The 19,873-nt window shown below is 37.3% G+C and overlaps 1 protein-coding gene across 7 annotated transcripts in view; it reads right to left on the minus strand.

The window, feature by feature from the left end:
• MYLK (myosin light chain kinase) overlaps nt 1-19,873 on the minus strand; it is a 209,729-nt gene that overhangs the window by 129,508 nt on the left and 60,348 nt on the right. For 6 of the 7 annotated variants that reach the window (XM_072040779.1, XM_072040780.1, XM_038182232.2 and 3 more), the window contains one exon: nt 15,799-15,956. In XM_072040779.1, coding sequence (XP_071896880.1) covers nt 15,799-15,948 — 150 coding nt within the window. In that variant the 5' untranslated portion in view covers nt 15,949-15,956. Of the gene's footprint in view, nt 1-15,798; nt 15,957-17,703; nt 17,760-19,873 lie in introns of all 7 variants that reach the window. The other variant, XM_072040781.1, reaches the window with a different exon arrangement.

The following is a 19,873-nucleotide window of genomic DNA, read 5'->3' on the forward strand; positions in this document are numbered from 1 at the left end:
GACCCAATTTCATAAGATGCTGAGTAAACTGTAGTTTTCATTGACTTAAAACACTATAGTGAATGCTGAGCATTCCTGGCTCATTTTGACTGCTGTACCAACTATTTTATAAATCCATTAAAAACGTTATAACATCGTAAACCGATATGTAGAGAGCTCAGATTATGGACACTGCATCTAATCTCTAGATCACAGAATGCAATTACAGAATTCAGGAAAGACAGAGGATAGGGGAAAGTAAAAATTCAAGGAGTTTAAATTTTCGTGTGAGAGATCTTTCCTTAGAGTTTCGTTTGGTTGCCTGGCAAACTCCAAGGTTTCGTGCAGCACCTTGGCAAAAAGTTCTTCCATCCTAGAAAGCATGGAATGATTTGATCACATGGAAGAATAACTTTCTAACATGCTTCTGTGCTTCTTCCATCCCTGACACCGTGAAATACTTCTGATAATCTTTATCAAATTTTCTCTTTTCTTGACCGAGATAGGGAAAGATCAGAACTACAAAACAAACCACATTCTATTTGTTATTTTTACCAACTTGAGCTGATTAATCAGAGAGCTGTTCAGGGTGAGATCTCTGTTTTCAGTGGTAGTAGCTAATAATAATTGAACTATGTATGTATTATTTTTTTTGCTTTGTACTTATCAACGCCAAGTGGCATTTGATGTTTTATAGACCATGCACTAAACAGAATGAAATCCTTTTGCAGATGGTTCCCCACCAGTTTTCCCTTTGACTGTCTTTAGCAGTTCTGCATTACCTACAAGTTTTGTCATCTTACTATTCAACTCCTTTTTACAGATTACAAAGGAGCTGAACACTACGCACACCAGCACAGTTCTTTGGGAGAATCAGCATTTGTAGCTCTCCAAGCAGGGAAGAATTTATGACTTATCCATAGAAGACATGGTCTGCTAACTGAAAAGCAGACAGCAGCTGCAGACAATTTCTTCTTCTGTCTTCTATGCTTATTTATTTTTTATTATTATTATTTTTGTAAAATTCAGCATGGAGGGTTCCCAGAGGTATTGCTTTTGTGCTCAGTCACCATATATAGCTGTTTGAATGAGGCAATGCTTTCCCAGGTACCATAACATCTACAAGTTCATCTGTCCTGAATTATTTCTGAAGGACTCAAGCAGAATTTCAGAGCTTACTGGGTGTTTGAGCTGCTTTCAGTTTATTTAATTTCTAAGTTCAGACACCAGCCCCACCTAATACAGTTCTTAAGAATATGCTTAAGCCTTACTTAAATCTTTTGGTGTTAATCATATGCTTAGATGCTTTTCCTAAATTAAGCTTTATTTCATTTCAAGAATTAATTTAATCTTAATGCCTTTAAAATAACAGTGTTATTGGATGCGTTTTGCAGTCCCCAAATAACCTGAAACATCATTCAGATGAAATAGGGAACACTATTAATTTGGCCTCTGCCCTTTCCAATAAGCAGACACGAGGGGAGCACATTCTGTACAGGAGATAAAGTTTCAATATAACTGTAACGTCAGTCAATGGATCTGAGGTTGTAAACCTCTATTACACTAAAGGAGATATTTTCACACAGGTGTTGCAATCCCAGAGTGGCGATGCTTTTCTGATGAAGCTTTAATAAATCATTCTACCATAAGCAACATATGTCTTTCTACTTCCCCCCTACTGCATTGTAGCCAGCTGACCTGTAGCGATTAAGAACATGAGGAGAGCTTTATACAAACCACCCACGTAGCTCACCTGGAACTTTTTGTCTCTAAATACAAGTTTTCTGAACTTAAAATGGGATTACAAGCAGACTGGATCTCTGTATCTTTTAGATCTATTTTTAGTCTCCAAAGTTTCCCCTTAAAAAGAAAACATCAGTTTGACAATTAAAATGCAGTCAGATGTCACAAACCTCTGAAAAAGGCTAGGAGAAAGTTTAGGCTATTTTTCCCATCACCACTCACATGTTGTCCTGGCTCCCTCCTACTTTTCTGTAGTTGCACATTTTTATACAGGTGACAAGGTCTCTACGAAGTGATGAAATTCTGGTACTTCATCACAAGGAAACTGAAGAGTGTGCAAGATACTGAGTTATGTGCAAACTGAAGACAACCTCAGTTCCAAAACACACAGCTGTTGTGTGGGAAAGTGTCACTCTAACTTCATAGCTGAGCATCTGAGACACAGAGACACTCAGAGACTTCACCAAATTCACATTATAAAGGAATTAGCTTTCTACATTTAATAATATTAGATCAAATCATCTGACCATATTTTCTCCTTGCCAACAAGCTTGCTATTGCAGAGATCAATAGAAGAACACAGCTGAAGTTGTAGCACAGGAGAACAGCTGCTCTTCTGATGATGAGAGAAACCCATCAACCTCACATTAATGTGGTTGCTTAAAGGTATCAAAGTGCACAGTATTGAGTAAAGACGGCCCAGACAGAATAGGTACAGTCTTTGCAGCAAAATGAGAAGCATGTAAAGTAGTGTTACAAATGACAGAAAATTAACTCACTACCACAGGAGAATATGAGCAACATAGTCAGATAGGACTTGGTCAGCTCTCTGTAACTCCAACACTGCCATACAGCTCTGCAGAATATAATAGTCTGCAGAATGGGCCAAAAAAAATTCAAAGCACAAGAGCTCTAGGCAAAACAGGAAAGATGAACTTTGCAGCCTTCTTTGGGTGAAACTCTCATAAATTTTAATAAGAATTTTCTCTGCTTCTGAGTCTCTCCTTAGAAGAAAAGAAATAACTGCAAAGAGGAAGCTTTCTTCCCATGGACCAACCGGTGTCAAGGCCTTTTAATATGTGTTAAATGTTATGAGGTGCTGAATAGTTTGAATAATTTAAAATGCCCCAAATGCAAAGAAATATCAGATCTGTGTGTGTGGTTACGGGTCATTTAGGATTATGCAGTAAGAACGTAAATGAGTTCAAAGGGAAACAACCACTGCTGCTGAACGGAAATAGCTTGTGCTAATTGCTCCACATACCCCAGTAAGCTCCTAAAATATGCACTCATTCCCTATCCTTCCTTTCCTCTCCATTTTTGGTGATTCTGAATCAAGATATCTATCAGGTATTACTAAATGAAGCAGCTGCTTTAAGTCTGTGTGAATGGGTTTAGAAGCATGCCAGGAGTCCTGACAGGACTGGTGTTCATTTCAGAGCAGCAGCAATGTCTGCCACAGGAAACAAGGTTTTAAAAAAACAGCCCCGAGTTTTGTTGTGATGTGAGAGCTGTCAGAACAGGAGCAGTTCATTCATTTCCACTTCAGCGGGACAGCCTGATTTACTGTGTTTGCTGCTACTTTTTTCCATAAATTTCATTTGGCAGCACTAGAAGAAAGGCTCAAACAATGCAGCTTAACACAAGAAAAACAAAATGTTGGGAAACTGTCTCCTCTCTTCACATCAAAATAAGTCAGCTTTTAGCGCCTGACAAATATCTTTACTTTCAGTTGTGAATCCCCCATGCAGTCACCACTCAGAAAGGTGGAAAAGATTGCTTTGACCAAGTGCAAGCATGAAGAAGCCCCCTGACATGTACAGGGTGAAATTTCACTCTACTGTAAGCAAAATGTTTATGTCCTCACTTTGGAGGAAAACTATAAATATTTATCTCTTTTATCTGACAGAACTGATCACAGAATCCAAATACTGAGCCACAGCTTGCCTGCAACATCAGCAGGTCAAAAATCTCTGCTAATACAAAACAAAACAAAATAAAAACAAACAAAAAGCCCACAAACCCACAAAACAAATAAAAAAACTAAACTGCATCAATAATTTGCAGAGAGCAATGATCCCTTCATAACAATAATATTTGGCTTTTGAGTTGGCAGTCACTTTTTAAAGACAACAATGTACTCTGCTTCTTGCCTTTCTCAAGGCAATCATCATCATTCACTGCAATAACACACACACACAAAAACTATTTTTCCATTGCATATTATTTCTGGAAGACTGGAAGATTATTATTTTTTCTTACCAAAGTTTCTATCTTAATATGATGTGAATTGATTTTACATGCCACCAAATACAGGTGGCCCAACCTTCTCACAGGAGCTAAGCCACTGAACAAGACAGCTTGAATGTTCACACCTTTGTGGCTTGCAGACACTATTCCCCAATGTGCAACATCAATACATGCTATCTATGAGTGACCTACTGTTGAAAATTAATAAAAAGAATAAGTGCTCACTGTTCTCAAAACACACAGCAATATGCTTGGAGCTCCGAAGTTTGTAACTAAGGGGAGCAATCCTCATCTGTAGTCTCAGATGGCAGCAAAAAGTCTTTGCTTTGAATGAACATGCCCCTGCTTTATCAATTTCCAGCCACACAAGATTAATTTCCTGCAATTTAGCAGTCTGTCAGTGGCCACAGAAAATGCTAAAACTGGGTTTTGTTGCTGAATTAACCGCACAGTTGTATGTTCATGTACTGTCTGTCTGCTGATAGTGACGAATGCTGCTGGCAAAGGCAATGGTCTAGAGAGGTTATAAAAAGTTCTCCTCAGTTGTATGTACTGCTTCATAGTTAATGCTGCTTTACAGAGATGGCAACCAGAATGGGCATGAAATGTCATTTGTTTTAAATTTCATTAAAAAGTAGGACTGATATGATGACAAATTGGTAATAAAAGGCAATGTTGGATTGTTAAGATATGAATACTTTGGACAGCCTAAACATCTAGCATTTCTCCTTGCACTGTTTATTCTGTAACATGTAACTTACTCTTAGACATTAAATAATTAAGACATCCATGCAGAAGCCCATTACAAACTGCTCCTCAGCAACTTTTGGTGATGTTTTTATCTTATAACTGTCTGCAAAAAATAAGCTTCCCAGGCATAACATATGTACTTTTTAATAACAGCTTAGCAGAGATAACTCATACAGTACAAACTCTATGAGTTTAAAATCTATGAGCATATAAACTGCTGTGTTTAAAATAAAAATAAAAATCAAGTGCTGAGCAACAACCGTTTAAGAGAGAAAACCCTCAAAGTACAAACTGAAATACTAAATAAATTGATGTGGCTATGAATTTCTAGCTCAACAGTTCAGAATAAATATTTACAGACCTGCTGAGTTCAAGAGAAATTTTGCGGGCTTGCCTCTTCTTTTTAATGCTTTCTCTCAAAACTAAAAGTGCTGTGATCTTGGTAAGAACAACACACACGTGCACTCAAAAAATAGCTATATTTGTTTAGGTTGTGAAAAAAGTGCTTACTCTGCATATGCTTTCAATCGAGCTCCACTTAACTGCAGTTGCTGGCATTCCTGTTGAGATTTGAACAAATCCGACATAATGCTTTCCATTAAACCTGTGGGTAAAAGTCTCCTGAGCAGACAAATCTTTGTCTACAATTCTCTCCATTAGTGTATCCCAACATGAATACAGACTAGTTTTTGTGTCAGGGCTCTGAGAACCTACTTCTGCTATTCTGTTTTGATTGAGTGATGCTCTAAATCCAACAGCAGTCACCTAGATATTGGTAACATTTTTATTTATCGGAAATCTTAACTTTCTTTTCCAAAATCAGAAAATACTTATCTCCAAGAAGGATAGGGTCACATCTAAGGTAGTGGATGGGAACTGAACTTCTGGAATGCAAGGTTCAATGCTGAATCCAGGCATGTATTTCTGTATGATCTTGTACAAACCAATAGATCTCACCATGCTTCAGTACTCCACACAAATGTCACAGAGGATAACAACAACTATTTTCTCTGCTGTTTTAGCTAAAAAGGTCATCAGAGAAAGGTCCAACTCTAAACTGGCCTAGGTACATGTTAAACACTATCTGCAAACATACAGTAAGATTCCCATTCATTTAGGCTATTTCAGTGGTACCATGAAATAAGCAAAAATCCATTCCATTTACCATAGTTCTTTCATTTGTATTTCCAAGATTTTATCACAATTTTTCTTCCAGTGCCCTGGCTTTTATCATCACTTTGTTATGAAATATTTATATCTACCATCCTGCAGAGACAAACTGATGAATTATTCTTTTATAAAGCAACACCAGAATTTACATAAGATGAAGAATCAAGCTTAAGTATATTTAACTGTTGTTCCAGGGTGCTTCCAGAACAAAACATTCTTAATTCATTGTTTGTCTGATGAGTATGGGAATGTGATATAAATGATACAAGATGCCAGATACTACTAAAAGTTATGAACTTTTAGTATGCATCACACTAATATTTTAAAGTTTTGCAAAACCAATACAAATAGTACATGCAGCATAACTATAGGCTTGCTTGTATATTATGGGGCACTTAGAAAGAACAGCAGCCTCTCAGGCCATACAGTTACAATTTGAGACTCTACTGTACAGCTAAAAGAAAATTACCATTCTAATTGATTCCACATGAGTCAGGAAAGCCCAGAAATGGATGAAATAAGCTCAATTATTCTGTCACCAACAGCCAAGTGACCATAAGCAGAATTATTTAATTTGTTATTCTTTGAGTCCCCATTTTCTTTGGACCACATATGAGGATTGTTGTCATCTTTAAATAAAAAGTTCTTGTATATGTTACATATTAGCATAGCATTTCACTAAGCTCAACTATTATACTTGTAACGAGCAATATATTCCATGGAGTAACATTCACTGAAGTACTGTGAAAAGTTGCAGAAATGCAAGGGAAATTCAGAAATACTGATAAAATAGTTATTTCCCCATTTCACCTCATTCTACACACGAATTACGAAACTCTCTATAAGGCAACGATGACATGCAAAGCTGACTTGGAATTTGCACCAGCTTTAGGCAAAGCCGTTTTGAAGACAAGGATTGCTTTGTTTTGTCTGGCTGCAGGTTTACAGCAATGCGTTGATTTACAGAGAATAAGACTATCTTCATCACCAGAAAGTCTAGAAAAAGATTTTTATTTTTATTTTAAATTTTTATTTTATTTTAAATGTAAGAGTTCTGGATGTTCACTCTCATGTGTAGTCATGCTACATAGTCCTTACAAACCCTTTTAAGAAGAGAGGTGAAAGAGCCTAGATCTCAGTACAACACATCCTTAATGTGGGAAGGGTAGCCCAGATGTCAGAGTAATAACTTTTGAGTCAAGAAGCATGATTTAATTCCCTGCTCTTCCTCTGACTTATAGCAAGCCTTGGAGAAGTCACTGGGAGTTAAATACACAGGAATTTGAAGGCCCTGATTCCAGGAACATCTCTAATTCCCTATTCAGTAACTAAATGCAGAAACTTGGAAATGAGGTCCTTGGGAAATTGGTCACTGAAGAAGCTGGCCATATTCCATCCTGTGTCATAAAGAATTAGAGAAACTTCACTCAACACAAACAAAAATAAAAATAAAAACTGGTGGTACTGACAGACAATAACCTGTCTGTCAGGTTTTCTAAAATAAATTCAATATATTTGGACCTTGATTAAACAATTCAAGACCCTTATACTAAACTGGTCATCTCAGGGATGACAAGTCAGTGGAATACCATGATTTTCCAGCTCCTACTAGTACAGAGAGCTTTCACACATAACCTCTGACAGAAATAACAGTGGTAGCATCTCCTCCTCACCAAACACTATCCCAACATGTCAACATCTCTCCTTTTCCAGAGGTTATTTCCTCCACATGAAGGAAGTACATACAGAATACAGTATATTCATGTGATACTGAACTATGAACTGGGATTGCTTTTGGTTTAAAAAACATGATGAAGGCAGGTTTGTCCCCAGACACTATGCAGTGAGCTCTGGCAGCTATGGCACAGAAATATGTGCTGTTTCATGCGCCCATTAGAGATTCAGTAACCTCCAACAATGTATTGATAATCTGCTACAGACTGAACACTAAAAACTGAATTGAACACCTATGGAAATAAAACCTTAATTAACTAGAGAATCTTTTTATTTATTTATGTAGTGGAAAAAGAGTTTAATAGACACAAAGATCTTACAGGATAGCGAAGACATTTTTCTTGAAATTACTACCTAGTGTACATCAAAATTTTTTTCAAGCCTGCTTGCAGATCTGGTCTCTATTCTGTGAAATCAGTATAACTATTTCTCTACCTTGAAGGACGAAAGAGCACTGAGCACTCAGGAATTAAAGATATTTAAACCCTGATAAAATCCATAGCAGTACATTTACTCTGAAGTCAAAGACTCTGAAGTCAAAGAGCCATGGTTAGCACATTTCCGTATCTGTTGGCAGCAGCAGAGTCAGTGCTGTTCAATGGTTCCATGTCTGACATATCACTTTCACAAAAAATGCTCTCTGAGGAAAAAGTCTGAGCATTTCACCGAGACTGAAGTCTCAGAAGAAGGACAAAGTAAGAGTCTACAGGCTGCTTTACAGTTGATTATCCTTTTATATTAATATAATTTACCTTTGGTTCCTTCATACTCTAGGTCATACCAGTTTACCTTAAAGATTTTCTCCTACCTGCCCCAACTTGTGCTCTCAGAGCCTGCTTGTCACACCAAGCAGCTTTGTCCAGCAGTGAGACCGAAACATTTATTTAAATAAGGAAGCACAATGCTACATGATGAGTTTTATTGCCAGTGGAGTTGACCACAACAAAGACTTATGCACTAGTTCAGAAGAGGGAAGGAGACTAGCCTGGAAAAGATGATGCTATTTTTCAAATTAAAAACAGAATTGAAAAATCTAGTTAGACTTAAGTGAAATTTGAGAGATTCACAACTAACCATCATGGGACAAGAAAAATAAGAATTATAGTGACTGCTTCTACCCTAATTTACACAGGCACAGTCTCCAAACTTACTTTTGTTCAGCTATATAGGATATTCTTACTAGCTCTCTTTCTCTTGAGAAACAGCTGGATTTTATTCTATTCATTTTTCAGACATTTTTATCCTATCTTCCTTAAATGGTGGACTTTATGATTATTCTTGGTAATTGTTCCATCATTACTTCTGTAAAAGAGTGAACCTCCTTTATAGCACAATATTAATGTTTTATATTTAATTCTCCTCTGCAAATATGTCACTACATAGTTTCAGAAATTTTTCTCTGATTTCTGTTTAAGGACTATAGAAAAATAGCAAGATCAGAAGTCCCTACTAAAGAACTCTTATTGTCTTCAAGATCAACCCTAAGCATATTATTATGGGTAAATCCTTAAATAACCACATTTGCCTTTCTTAGCTGATCCAAAGCATTCCATTAATACATCACAATAGTGGGTGATCCCAAAACAGATATCTACAATAAACTTCACAGAATCAAAAGTTTGTTGTTCTCCCTTCCCCCATCTCAAACAGGTAGCAGGTAGATTAAATTAAATTACATGATTTTTATTGTCTTGTTCCTCATGTGATTTTAATTGCATCCATCTAAAAATCCAAAACAATTGGAAACACGTTAAAGTAAAGAAAGAAAGAAAAGTTATTGGCCAAGAGCAGCACGAATGCATGTCCTGGCTTCAGTTAAAACAATGCTTGTTTGTGTAGATACAACACAAAATTAGAGATTCTCTCTAGCTTAAATGTAAATTAGTTGAAGGACTCTAAAATCATCCTTACTAGATTCATTATTATTATTAAAACAAAACAAAAACAACAAAAAAACAACTGCTTTTTACGTTCCTTTAATTCCAGTAATTCCCAACAAATCAACCAAGAATGGGAGCTAGTCCTCCTGCCATTGCACAGAGTAGCTCCTGTTCACAAACTATTCTAGATAAACAATTAAGATGGGCAAGGAGATAGAAAGCAAACAGAACAATATGTATGATAGTGGCAAATAGCAAATTTCTTCCATAATTTGGGGGGTGAGTGGGTTACTGAAAGCAGTCTCAATTACACACACACACAAAATCAACATTATGCTGAGAAACGGCAATTGAGAATAGGGATACTGTATATCCAGTCTTCCCCCATCATGGCCTCTTTCCTGCTTAGAAATTTTGTCTGGGTGGAATTTCAGAATATTTAACGTTGTCTAGGATTTCTGAATGTCTGGCAGCTTGGAACAACTCTGCAAAAGGTCTGACCAAACTGAGCTGCCAAATTTCCAGAAGTCTTGGCTGTTGCTTCAGCACGTGCACAGATCAATTGCAAGGGACAGTGGACTACGTCCAGTACTTTGGGAGTTGTTGGACACACTGCACACATACTAAACAGACAGTTCTTATGTACCAATATCTGGAAATTCCTGAATATAAACATGATGGCCATATGTGACAGGAAGACAGGTAAGGAATTAATTTCAGAGTTAAAGAGATTGAGAGACAGAATTGGAGCTAAGAGCACCACAACTGTCCAAAATCAAGACATTTCTTGAGCAGTAACTCCTACCTCTGCAGGTTTTCCTGAAGGAAATATAAGCAGGGGAGCAAAAATAGGTGTTCCACACATGAGTGCTTGTGCCATTTGATGAAGTGCCTTTGAATAATTCTGTATACAGATAAATCTTTATGGGAAAACAATTGTGACTGAATCCCACTTTAACCACTTCCCAGCAGGGCAGCCGTCTCCCATAAAAACATGGATCTTTCCTGAGTTTCTTCCTCAGACAGCTTAGAACAGTCACCCCTCCAGGAAGTACAGATCCAAAACCACCAGCAGCTTCATGCAATTAGCTGCCTGGTATGTTTTGTAACAGAAAAGATCTCATGCCAACAGCAAAGGATTTTATGCCATGTCATCATCTTCTGTCATCATGTGGGCTTCTCTCATTTCAGATTCTGCCATCTCAAATCCAGATATACAATGTAATTAAGGCATACTTCTGGACTGTCTGCTGACTGAAGCTTGGAAATGGAGCATGCATTTGCAGCTTAAGTCTAAAGCAAAGGGCAAATGACAAAGGTTTTGCCATGAAAAGCTGGTACAGCAGCCAGAACAAAACAGGTTGGTTAGATCTCAGTTTTTCCCTTAGCAGGTAGTCATTTTCTCCATTGCCTCTTGTTTCTCCCTGTCTGATCTCAGACAATTTCCTCAGGCAACATGTTTCAAAGAGTACCTGTGCAGCCAGCAGCAGCAAAAGTAGCTCAGACATTGGCAAATTCACACATATCATTGGCCTTAAGTATGATTCAAACAAACAGACACAGGTTGGGTGTTGCAAAAGAAGAATGACAGAAGGAAAACAGGAAAGAACATTAACCACGGGCAGGATTTGACATTAACCTGGCTAGTCTTAATATTTACCATTCAGCTCCCTTATTTGAGGGTGGATGGAATGGGAACAGCAGGACAGTAACTACTCAGTGAGCATCAAGCTATGAACTACATACATATCCCAACATCTGCACAAACTCTGAAGTACATCTGTCAATACATGACTTCTAGCTCCCCCAGATTAGAATACCAGACTAGATTTAGTACTTTGATAACTTGGTTCTGGCAATGGACCATATATGATGGTTCACATGAAGCAGAAAAACAACCCACACTGCACTGTTGCCAATTGTGCAATGCTTTATCCAAGGAGAAAAATTCTTTCCTGACCCCTAGGCAATCAGTCTGTGGTCCGTAGCATGACATTTGGCTGTTCCTCTCAGGCAGAGCTGTAGCACAAGTATTCTTTAGGCTCGTAAAATTAATGAGCATCAATATTACCCTCGAAAATTATACACACATGCAGCCAAAGCAGGTTGAATTAACTGCTAGCAGCAAGAAAATGCAGAGGTTAATATCACTCTGGACAGGGAAAGGTTTCTTGGAAACTGATGGTTGACTTGTCAAATTTTATTGCTTGACACTCAGTGACATCAGTGTAAAGAACAAGAACTGTTCATGCTATATTTTTATTGTATTCAGTCTATTGCTATTTAAGTTCAGCAAAATTATGTATGTGCAGCTAGTCACATAGTTAATCTGCTTCCACCTACACCATAAACAGAAGTAGAGTAGACTTATGGCAGCATTCAAATAACTGCTAATTTCTACAGTTCATCCAGTGATGTGCAGCTGCATTAGAGAGATACACAAAAATTATTCAATATTGCAAAGCATTGATAAATATTCCAGTGATTCCAGTTTCTCCATCAGAGAAACAAACAGCTTAAAACAGAGCCTGGTAACATTCTGGCATGCTCTTCTTTTCCAAAAGTATCTTAAGAAGTACTGACAGACAAGGTAGAATGCCTTAGCACAAGGCAGGGGTTACTTCCCGGAGCTGTTCACCTCACATATGACACGCAATGGAGATGTGCCCATCAATCAGTTTCTAACAAATTGCAATCCCACAACACAATTTCAAAATAATATGGGAAGATTTCCCCACCAAACACCTCAGGAACTGACTGATGAACAACTTTGGTGTCCATGCAGCAGAGGTTAGAGGAGTGTCTGGGGAAGGTAACCTTGTTTTAGCCTAAGTGGTTCCACCCCTCAGTCAGATTTCCAGGCCAACATCATCTTCATGCACTTGCAAGATGATAAGCTAACATTTTACCCTGAGATCACATTGGGAGACTGAGATATGCAGTCAGACATAGATAAACTTGCTGAGATTTTAGCAAGAAAACCAGGGTGGTAGTAGGAGGAACAGAAAAAATATATTAATGTTAATGGCAACTCCAATTCCTTTCCACTTCCCGTTTCCTACATTTATGGGCTATTTTTCAGTTTTCACTCTCTCCTTGATCTTCAGTTGCCATTTCACACAATTTGTCTTACATGCTGTTGGAAAGAAAAGCAAAAAGTTTGACTCCAGTGCTCCCTCTTCCTTGTTCACTTAGTGAGAGTACAGGATCCTCGCAATATCAGATTTATATCCTGTCTTGGATCCTCAAAATGTTTGTTTTTTTCTGATAAGACAGATTCCACTGCAGAGGAACTCTTTGAAGAAAATCTCCTGTCTAGCCATTTTTAAAACTTTTTATTTTTCTTTAGCCTAAGTCTAGTTTAATATTTATACTATGTGATGAAGCAGAGTATCAGCAACAGACCCTCATAACATCTGTAGCTTATTTTCCAGGATAGAAAAAACTAAGTATGTTCAGTAGCTACCTCTATTACTAAATCATATTAACTTCTGTCCTTCTGAACCCCTGGAACATTGAAGTAATGGAAGAAACTACATTCTACAAAGTAGCTAAAGATGGTCCCGTATGATATGAGCTCTGAGGCTGCAATCTAGAAGGACCGCAGCTATTAAATGACAATGTCCTTCCAAACTGTGGCATTGTGTCCCCCATCCCCCTGTACATGTTACTAGACCAGGAGCACAGCAAGACATTCATTTGGACCCAGCAGTTAAAAACAACAGAACCAAACACAAGCGCCCCAAGCACATTACATTATAAACAACAGATCATACAAATTCAATTTTTATAGGCAGTATAATCATTATAAAACTTGTTTTTCTTGCACAAGGTAATAAGGGGAACATGCTGTGCTTGTATTACTCTGTATTTCCAACTATTATGATGTAGGTTGTTCTCCCTCCCCCAGATTTGCAAGCTTGTATCTCAGCCTCCAACTAGAGTTGAGTCCAGGGAATTTGGAACTAATGCACGATGATAAAGATTGGCTGTTTTATGTCTACAGCTGTGTTGCATGCTTCTCAGCTGCATTAGCTGAGAGAGGCAAAACAAAGCTGCCCTAAGCAAATACCAGACAATACTCTGCACAGCAAGAGGCTGAAGTGCCAAAGACAGTGGCTGTAATTACCTACCTTGGCTTGCCGAGCCATGGAATACAACATAAGGCAGTCTATTTGCACAAAGTAATTGCACATCTCACATGTATTTCAACAAAGCTGTGGTCTGGATGCTTAGCACTTAATAAAGCACTTTAAGCAATACAGGTTTACTTCATCTATTTGACATGCATTCAGTCAGTATATTATCATCTGCATTTTAAAGACAGAAAATTAAAAGATTCAGCCATTCTCATATAGTAAAAAGGCAGAAATGGGATTTAAATTTTCATCAAGAGGTTCAGTGCAGAACTTCCACCAAACCTTCATTCCTTCAAGGAACTTAAGTCTTTAAGTTTAATTAGTATTGAATTTGTGTATTTTACCCAAGCTACTAAAAGCCCTGCACAGTTTACCCTTTCCATGTTCAAAGCAACTCCAAAAAGGGGATGGATATCCTTAAAGAATTAATATTTTAAAGCTAGGTCTGAAAAAATATTCAAAACAGTGATGGCACTCTAACTTGTAAGACAGTCAATTTTACCACAGCTTTCTTTTAACAAATAATAAAAGGTCTGCAGAGAGAATTAAAAATTGGAAATACCCTACTTGAGTCTTTAATTAGGAAACATAAGAAATGTAAAACTAAAACTTAGCAACATCACACAATTCAACTTTCATTTCACTGTACTGTTATTGCTAGTTGCAGTGCTGTCTGGAAGAACCAACCACAGTTAGAATAGTATTGTACCAACATGCCATCTTTTCACTGTGTTTGCAACCCATCAAGGTGAAATACTGGAAAAAAAAAAAAAACAACAGTAAGAAAGGGAATGTTCATTGGGATTGGCCAATGTTGGACACACAGAGAGGATTTCCAATTGGTATCTCAACATTCCAAGGAGGTTATTTTTGAAAAAACAAACAAGCAAATAACAACAACAAAAAAACAACCAAACAAAAACAAACAAACAAACAACAACAACAAAAAACAACTAAATATTTGATAAAAAAAATTCGCTGTCTCAAACACTTACATCAAAGTTCTGTTTTTTGTTTGTTTGTTTTTCTTTTTTCTTTTTCTTTCTTTTTTTTCTTTCTTTCTTTTTTTTTTTTTTTTTTTTTTTTTTAAGAATGCTGACTTTTCTTCAAAAAGTTGAATCCAAGAACTACTACCGAGTTTTAGTTTTGTACTTAAAAATTGACATATTCCAGCAATTTTCTGCTCTGTTCCTGATGGGAAAAAAAAAAAAAAAATCCTAGCCTGCTTTTGCATAAATAAATAAGATATATATCAGATGCCCTCTACTGGCCCTCTGTTTAAGTTAGTTTCAGAAGTTATAAATTTCCCAAATTCCTTTTAGCTTTTCTTTTGTTATCATGAAGTTGCAGCTTCCTGCCTCTGTCAGGGAAATCCCACCACTTCAAAGATTAGAACTGCATCCAGTTTGATGATATAGCTGTCAGCACACAATCAGAGCATGACATGGACAGGAGGAAGCTGAAAGGGGAAAACTGACAGCCCCAGGAGAAAGATTTGGGTATTTGGGTTAAGGGAGAAGAAAGAAACATATACAGAACACATGAGAGACCATACCAGGGTTGAAGAACAAAAGGAATATGGATGCTGGTAAGGACAATTCAGTGCCTCAGTTGTGAGGTGAAGGAGAGAACATGGGATCCATATATGCCCACACTCTGCCAGTCTGTCTTCTGAAAATGCTTTTTGCTTTCAGATTAGCTACATGTATGGCAGGTGGTGCAGATACAAAAAAGTCACAACTCTCTTTTACAGATTCCTAACTTAACTACCAAGAAGCACAGGTAACACGGTTAGCTTCGTGCTACACATGAAGCTTCAGAAACAGGCAACCTTGGGTGGCATGGAGATCAATATGCAGTAGGAGAACATGTGCTCTCTGATTAGAGACAGCTCCTGAGGCAGTTTTCCATATATACTTAGCTCAGCGCCTGGCGTGCTCATCTAGGTTAACTCAGCACACAGTCAGGTTTTGCAACACTCAGAAACAGACCTGTAACACTCCTGCCCCCTCAGGAATGGAAACACCAGTGTATTCTTATTAAGTAAAGGCCCCATATTGAAGAGTCAATTTCACTGGCTTTGCAGACTGTGAGGTAGCCTCAGGAAAAGGCGAAACCAAACAAAGAAGCCCTCCATCATCTCCATTTCTTACCTTTCCCTCAAATCTTGCAGTGGCTCCCAGCTGCACCCGGATATTCCGAGGAGGAAGAGTAAATGCTGGTGCTTCAGCAGGAACTGAGGGGCTGAGTGTCAGGGAGGTTTTGGATACTCGAGTAGTTGTCACCAGTTTCACATCCCCCATGATGCGAACTGTAAAAGAGAAACACAAAGGGTAGCATAGAATTTACAACCATTAATTACTTACAGTTGCAGCTAAGAACCAGATCAGAAGCAGATTGTTCTGTATGTATGCTATATGCATATACATAGAGTCTTCAGCCTGAAGAAACAAGTGCTAGGTTTTGGGTGGGGAGCTGAGACCAAGGAAGATTTCCTGGTGTGCCTACAGTTGTTACAGGGTCACAGCCTTGAACTGAACTCAGTTTGAACTCTCAAGTCCCGGGCCAGCTCCTTAACCAAGAAGTCATCCTTTACAACTGCATTAAATTGTAATAACTTACTTCAGGAGGATATTTTTGCAATATGACTTTGATTTTCCTGGCCTGGAATACACCAAAATCAATAAGTCTCAAAAGCAGAGCCAGTGTTAAATAAGTCTTATGAAATAAAGAGACCAGGAGACCTCTGTTTGCACTGGAGTTAACTTGTGAGAGGGAATGTGGAAAATCTGATTTTTCATATCGTGCTTTCAAGATCTTAAGAAATATCTGGATATCTCCCTCCAAAGTACTGCTAGTACATAACAGATACTTTAGCTGAAATTCCAAGTCTCTGCTTTACTGCAAATCCTTCTGCAGCACATATACTAGTAAAATAGCGCCAAATTTCTTGCTACAAAACTGGCACTTAAGAAATCTCCTTCTAGATATCTGCTTCAGAGGTGATTCTTCTGCTACACACCTCATACTTCCCTAAAAAAAAAAAGGCAAAAAAAATGAGAAAAAAGAGAGAAAAAAATGAAAACGCACTATTATATTTGTTAAAATGTAAAAGCTTGGGTTTTCCAGAAAAAAAAAGTAGTCACTCGACAAGTTTAACAAAGAATAACACTGAGAAATGGCTTGACTAACCAATAGTCTAACATTGACTAACCAATGAAGAACACTGGCCTTGCAACAGTCTTTTCAATCTCAAGACCACTGCATATTTGCAGCTTCTACAACCAACAATAGAACCTATTCCATGAGTTTCCCTTGCAACTCTTTCTGAAAATCTCCAGTTTTTCTCTGAGTACAAAGGCTGAGAAGAGCATTTTTAGAAGCTGACTAGACAACTTAGGAACACAAACCTCATTCATTTCTATTATGACTTATACTCCACTGTCATGTGTACTTCTGAAAGCCAGTCTGAGAACACGGTACTTCCATACAGCACACCTGACATGTTCAATAAACATACAGCATGCCAATCTCAAGAAACACCTCTTCATTGTTAAAAAACAGTTTGAGGGGAGCTCCTCTCCTGGAAGTTATTAGTCTGGAAGTCAGATGGCTAATCTAAACTACGAGTTTTTGCTCCTTCACGGTCAACAGAGAGAAAGAGGTACCTCCAGAGGTTGTTTTGTTCTAAGGTGAAGAAGCCACAGAGCTTTCTTGTTCATAGGACGCATCTGTTAGAAACCATGCTTTAGAAGGCAACTATTTCCAAGGTATCAGTTAAATTATGTTTGTACACAGATTTTCTAAAAATACTTTAAAACTCCTTTCTTGGTCTTTCTAAGAATCTAGGTGACACAGGTTTTGGATTTCTTCTGGAATGGCATTAAGGCAACATTTCTGTATACCAACATACAAAAGAAACAAGAAAACCCTCTAGCATTTTTAACGATTGGAATGCTTAGACCAACAAGTAAATGGAAAAAAAAAGATGGTTCTCTAACAAAGTTTTCACTTGTAAGAAATTACACAAGAGCTAATCTTGCAGAGAATCTGTGTACCTGCAGCCAGTCACTTGAGAGCTCAACTTAAGTCTCCTTTTCCAGTGCAAATAACTCTTTAAAAGAAAAAAAAAAAAGCTATCATTTTGTCCTAATTTATCACAGAAACCATGAGAAATCATAACATAACTTTAATTGGGAAAAAGCTGCTTGTATTCCACAGACAGCAAAGATGAAATCGTAGACTTCCTTCTTTTCTAACAAGTCTGTGTAGCACCCTGAGAGACAGAGAATGACTGTCTCTCCCAGCTGTGGTTACTCCAATGAACAACCAAAAGCTTGAGAGAAGTATTCATTCAATTAACTGTTCTTTCATTAAGGACAATGCTCCAAACTCAGTTCTCAGATAAAACTATAATTTATCCCAGCAGACTTTCCATCAATTTCACAGCTGTAAACTGATGCCTACCAAGCTAGTATCTGTCAGCACTTTTTTTTTTTTTTATTAAGATTGATTTTTCTTTGCAGATAAAGAACACACATTTTTCAAATCACTAATTACTATAAATATCATCTGATCTTTTATGACTTACGCTATTTGACACTGATAATTTTGTATCTGCCTACTTTTTCTGAGTTGGCTTTCATCCTAAATTGTATTTCTCATTCTCTTTTCTTCTGTTCTCCTTCAAAAAGTGCTTTCTTTAATTTTTCTTTTCACAAATAATCTTGACTTTTCAACATGCTCAGCTAACTACTCAGTCTTCAGATTTTCTTCCCACATGTTCTCCTCTGCTAAGCTACCAATTTCCTTATCCTATCAATGCCAAAATCTGCATTGTCCCTCTAGCTGTGAAATCAGTGATATCTCTCTAGCTCTTAACCAGCAAATCAGTCTGCCAACACAAACCTACAATTAAAATTTTCTGACCATTTGCAATAGTAACGATGTTCTAGGTATAATGCAGATATGATGAAAATCTTCTCCAATCTGAAGATGCTAATATGTTTGATTTTATAAAAAAAAAAAAAAAAAAAAAAAGTAATAAAACTTATTGTTCCACACACATCTTTGCAGAGAATTTGAAAAGCAAGCAAACAAAAACACTAACAAGCAACACAACACAAAACAGAAAAAAAAGGATATACTGTGTTAAAAAATAAAAACTGCAACAGCAGCTGCAAAAATTAAATCACCTAGAATCCAATTCAAGCTTGATATTCACCTATGTAAGTGGAAATTTTTTTTGTCAAATGCCATTAAAATGGCTAAGAAAGAAGGTCACATGCACTGCAGATATTCACAGGACAATTCTCTGGGGTCTAAAATGTTCAAGAAGTATCTGCCCCTAGGTACAATGCACTGCTTATGCAGGGCAACTTTAAGGAACCTTGTTAGGCAGGACACCTGCTCACACACAGAAACCTCCCCATGGGGTTATGCTGTGAGACCAGATTCACCAGGGACATGAAGGAAAGCCACTAGCACATGCTTGGAAAACATGCTTTATCCAACATATGCTCATCTTTCAAGCACCAATGTGCTCAGGTATGTATGGACTGCATTGGACAAGAAGTCCTCTGGCTGGAAAGATCATCTAAAGAAAAGACTGAACTAAACTCCAATAACTTTTTTTCTACTGATTTGTCTGGTTATTCAATTAAACTCCACAATATGTGGAAATTAAAATAAAATCAAATTAAATCAAATTAAAAAAAAAGAAAAAAAAAGAAAAAAAAGAAAAAAAAGAAGCAGAGTTAGGAGAAAAAAGCGGAGTAGGGCAACTAATATGGGCATTCATACTGGTCAGGTTACATTTCTTTTGCATGTTGGTAACATGCCAGAAATCGTCAACAAATTGATGCTTAACATTATAGTGAGACTGTAATATATAAAATAAAGTAATAGCTAGTCTTCTGCATAAGGACATCTTGTGTGGATTTATGCTTTTATAAATAAAATGTCTAAAAAGGGTTGAATTTACCAATGAATATTATCTCAAGTCAGCACAAGCAGTTTTCTAGCAGCATAAGCCTCTAATCATCCACATTTAGCAGTCTGACTTTAATTAGCTGTGTATGCTGAAGATGTTTCTAGCAAATAATTAGGAAGTATTTTTTCAGCTTAGAGGATGTTTAACAATTATGTTCCCAAACAAATAAATAAATCCATGTTGTGAGGTCTGGTGTTAATATGGAACTGCTATGTCCAACTATTTCAAGGAAATAG

The sequence above is a fragment of the Anas platyrhynchos genome, chromosome 7, assembly GCF_047663525.1.
Source record: "Anas platyrhynchos isolate ZD024472 breed Pekin duck chromosome 7, IASCAAS_PekinDuck_T2T, whole genome shotgun sequence".
Classification (NCBI taxonomy): domain Eukaryota; kingdom Metazoa; phylum Chordata; class Aves; order Anseriformes; family Anatidae; genus Anas; species Anas platyrhynchos.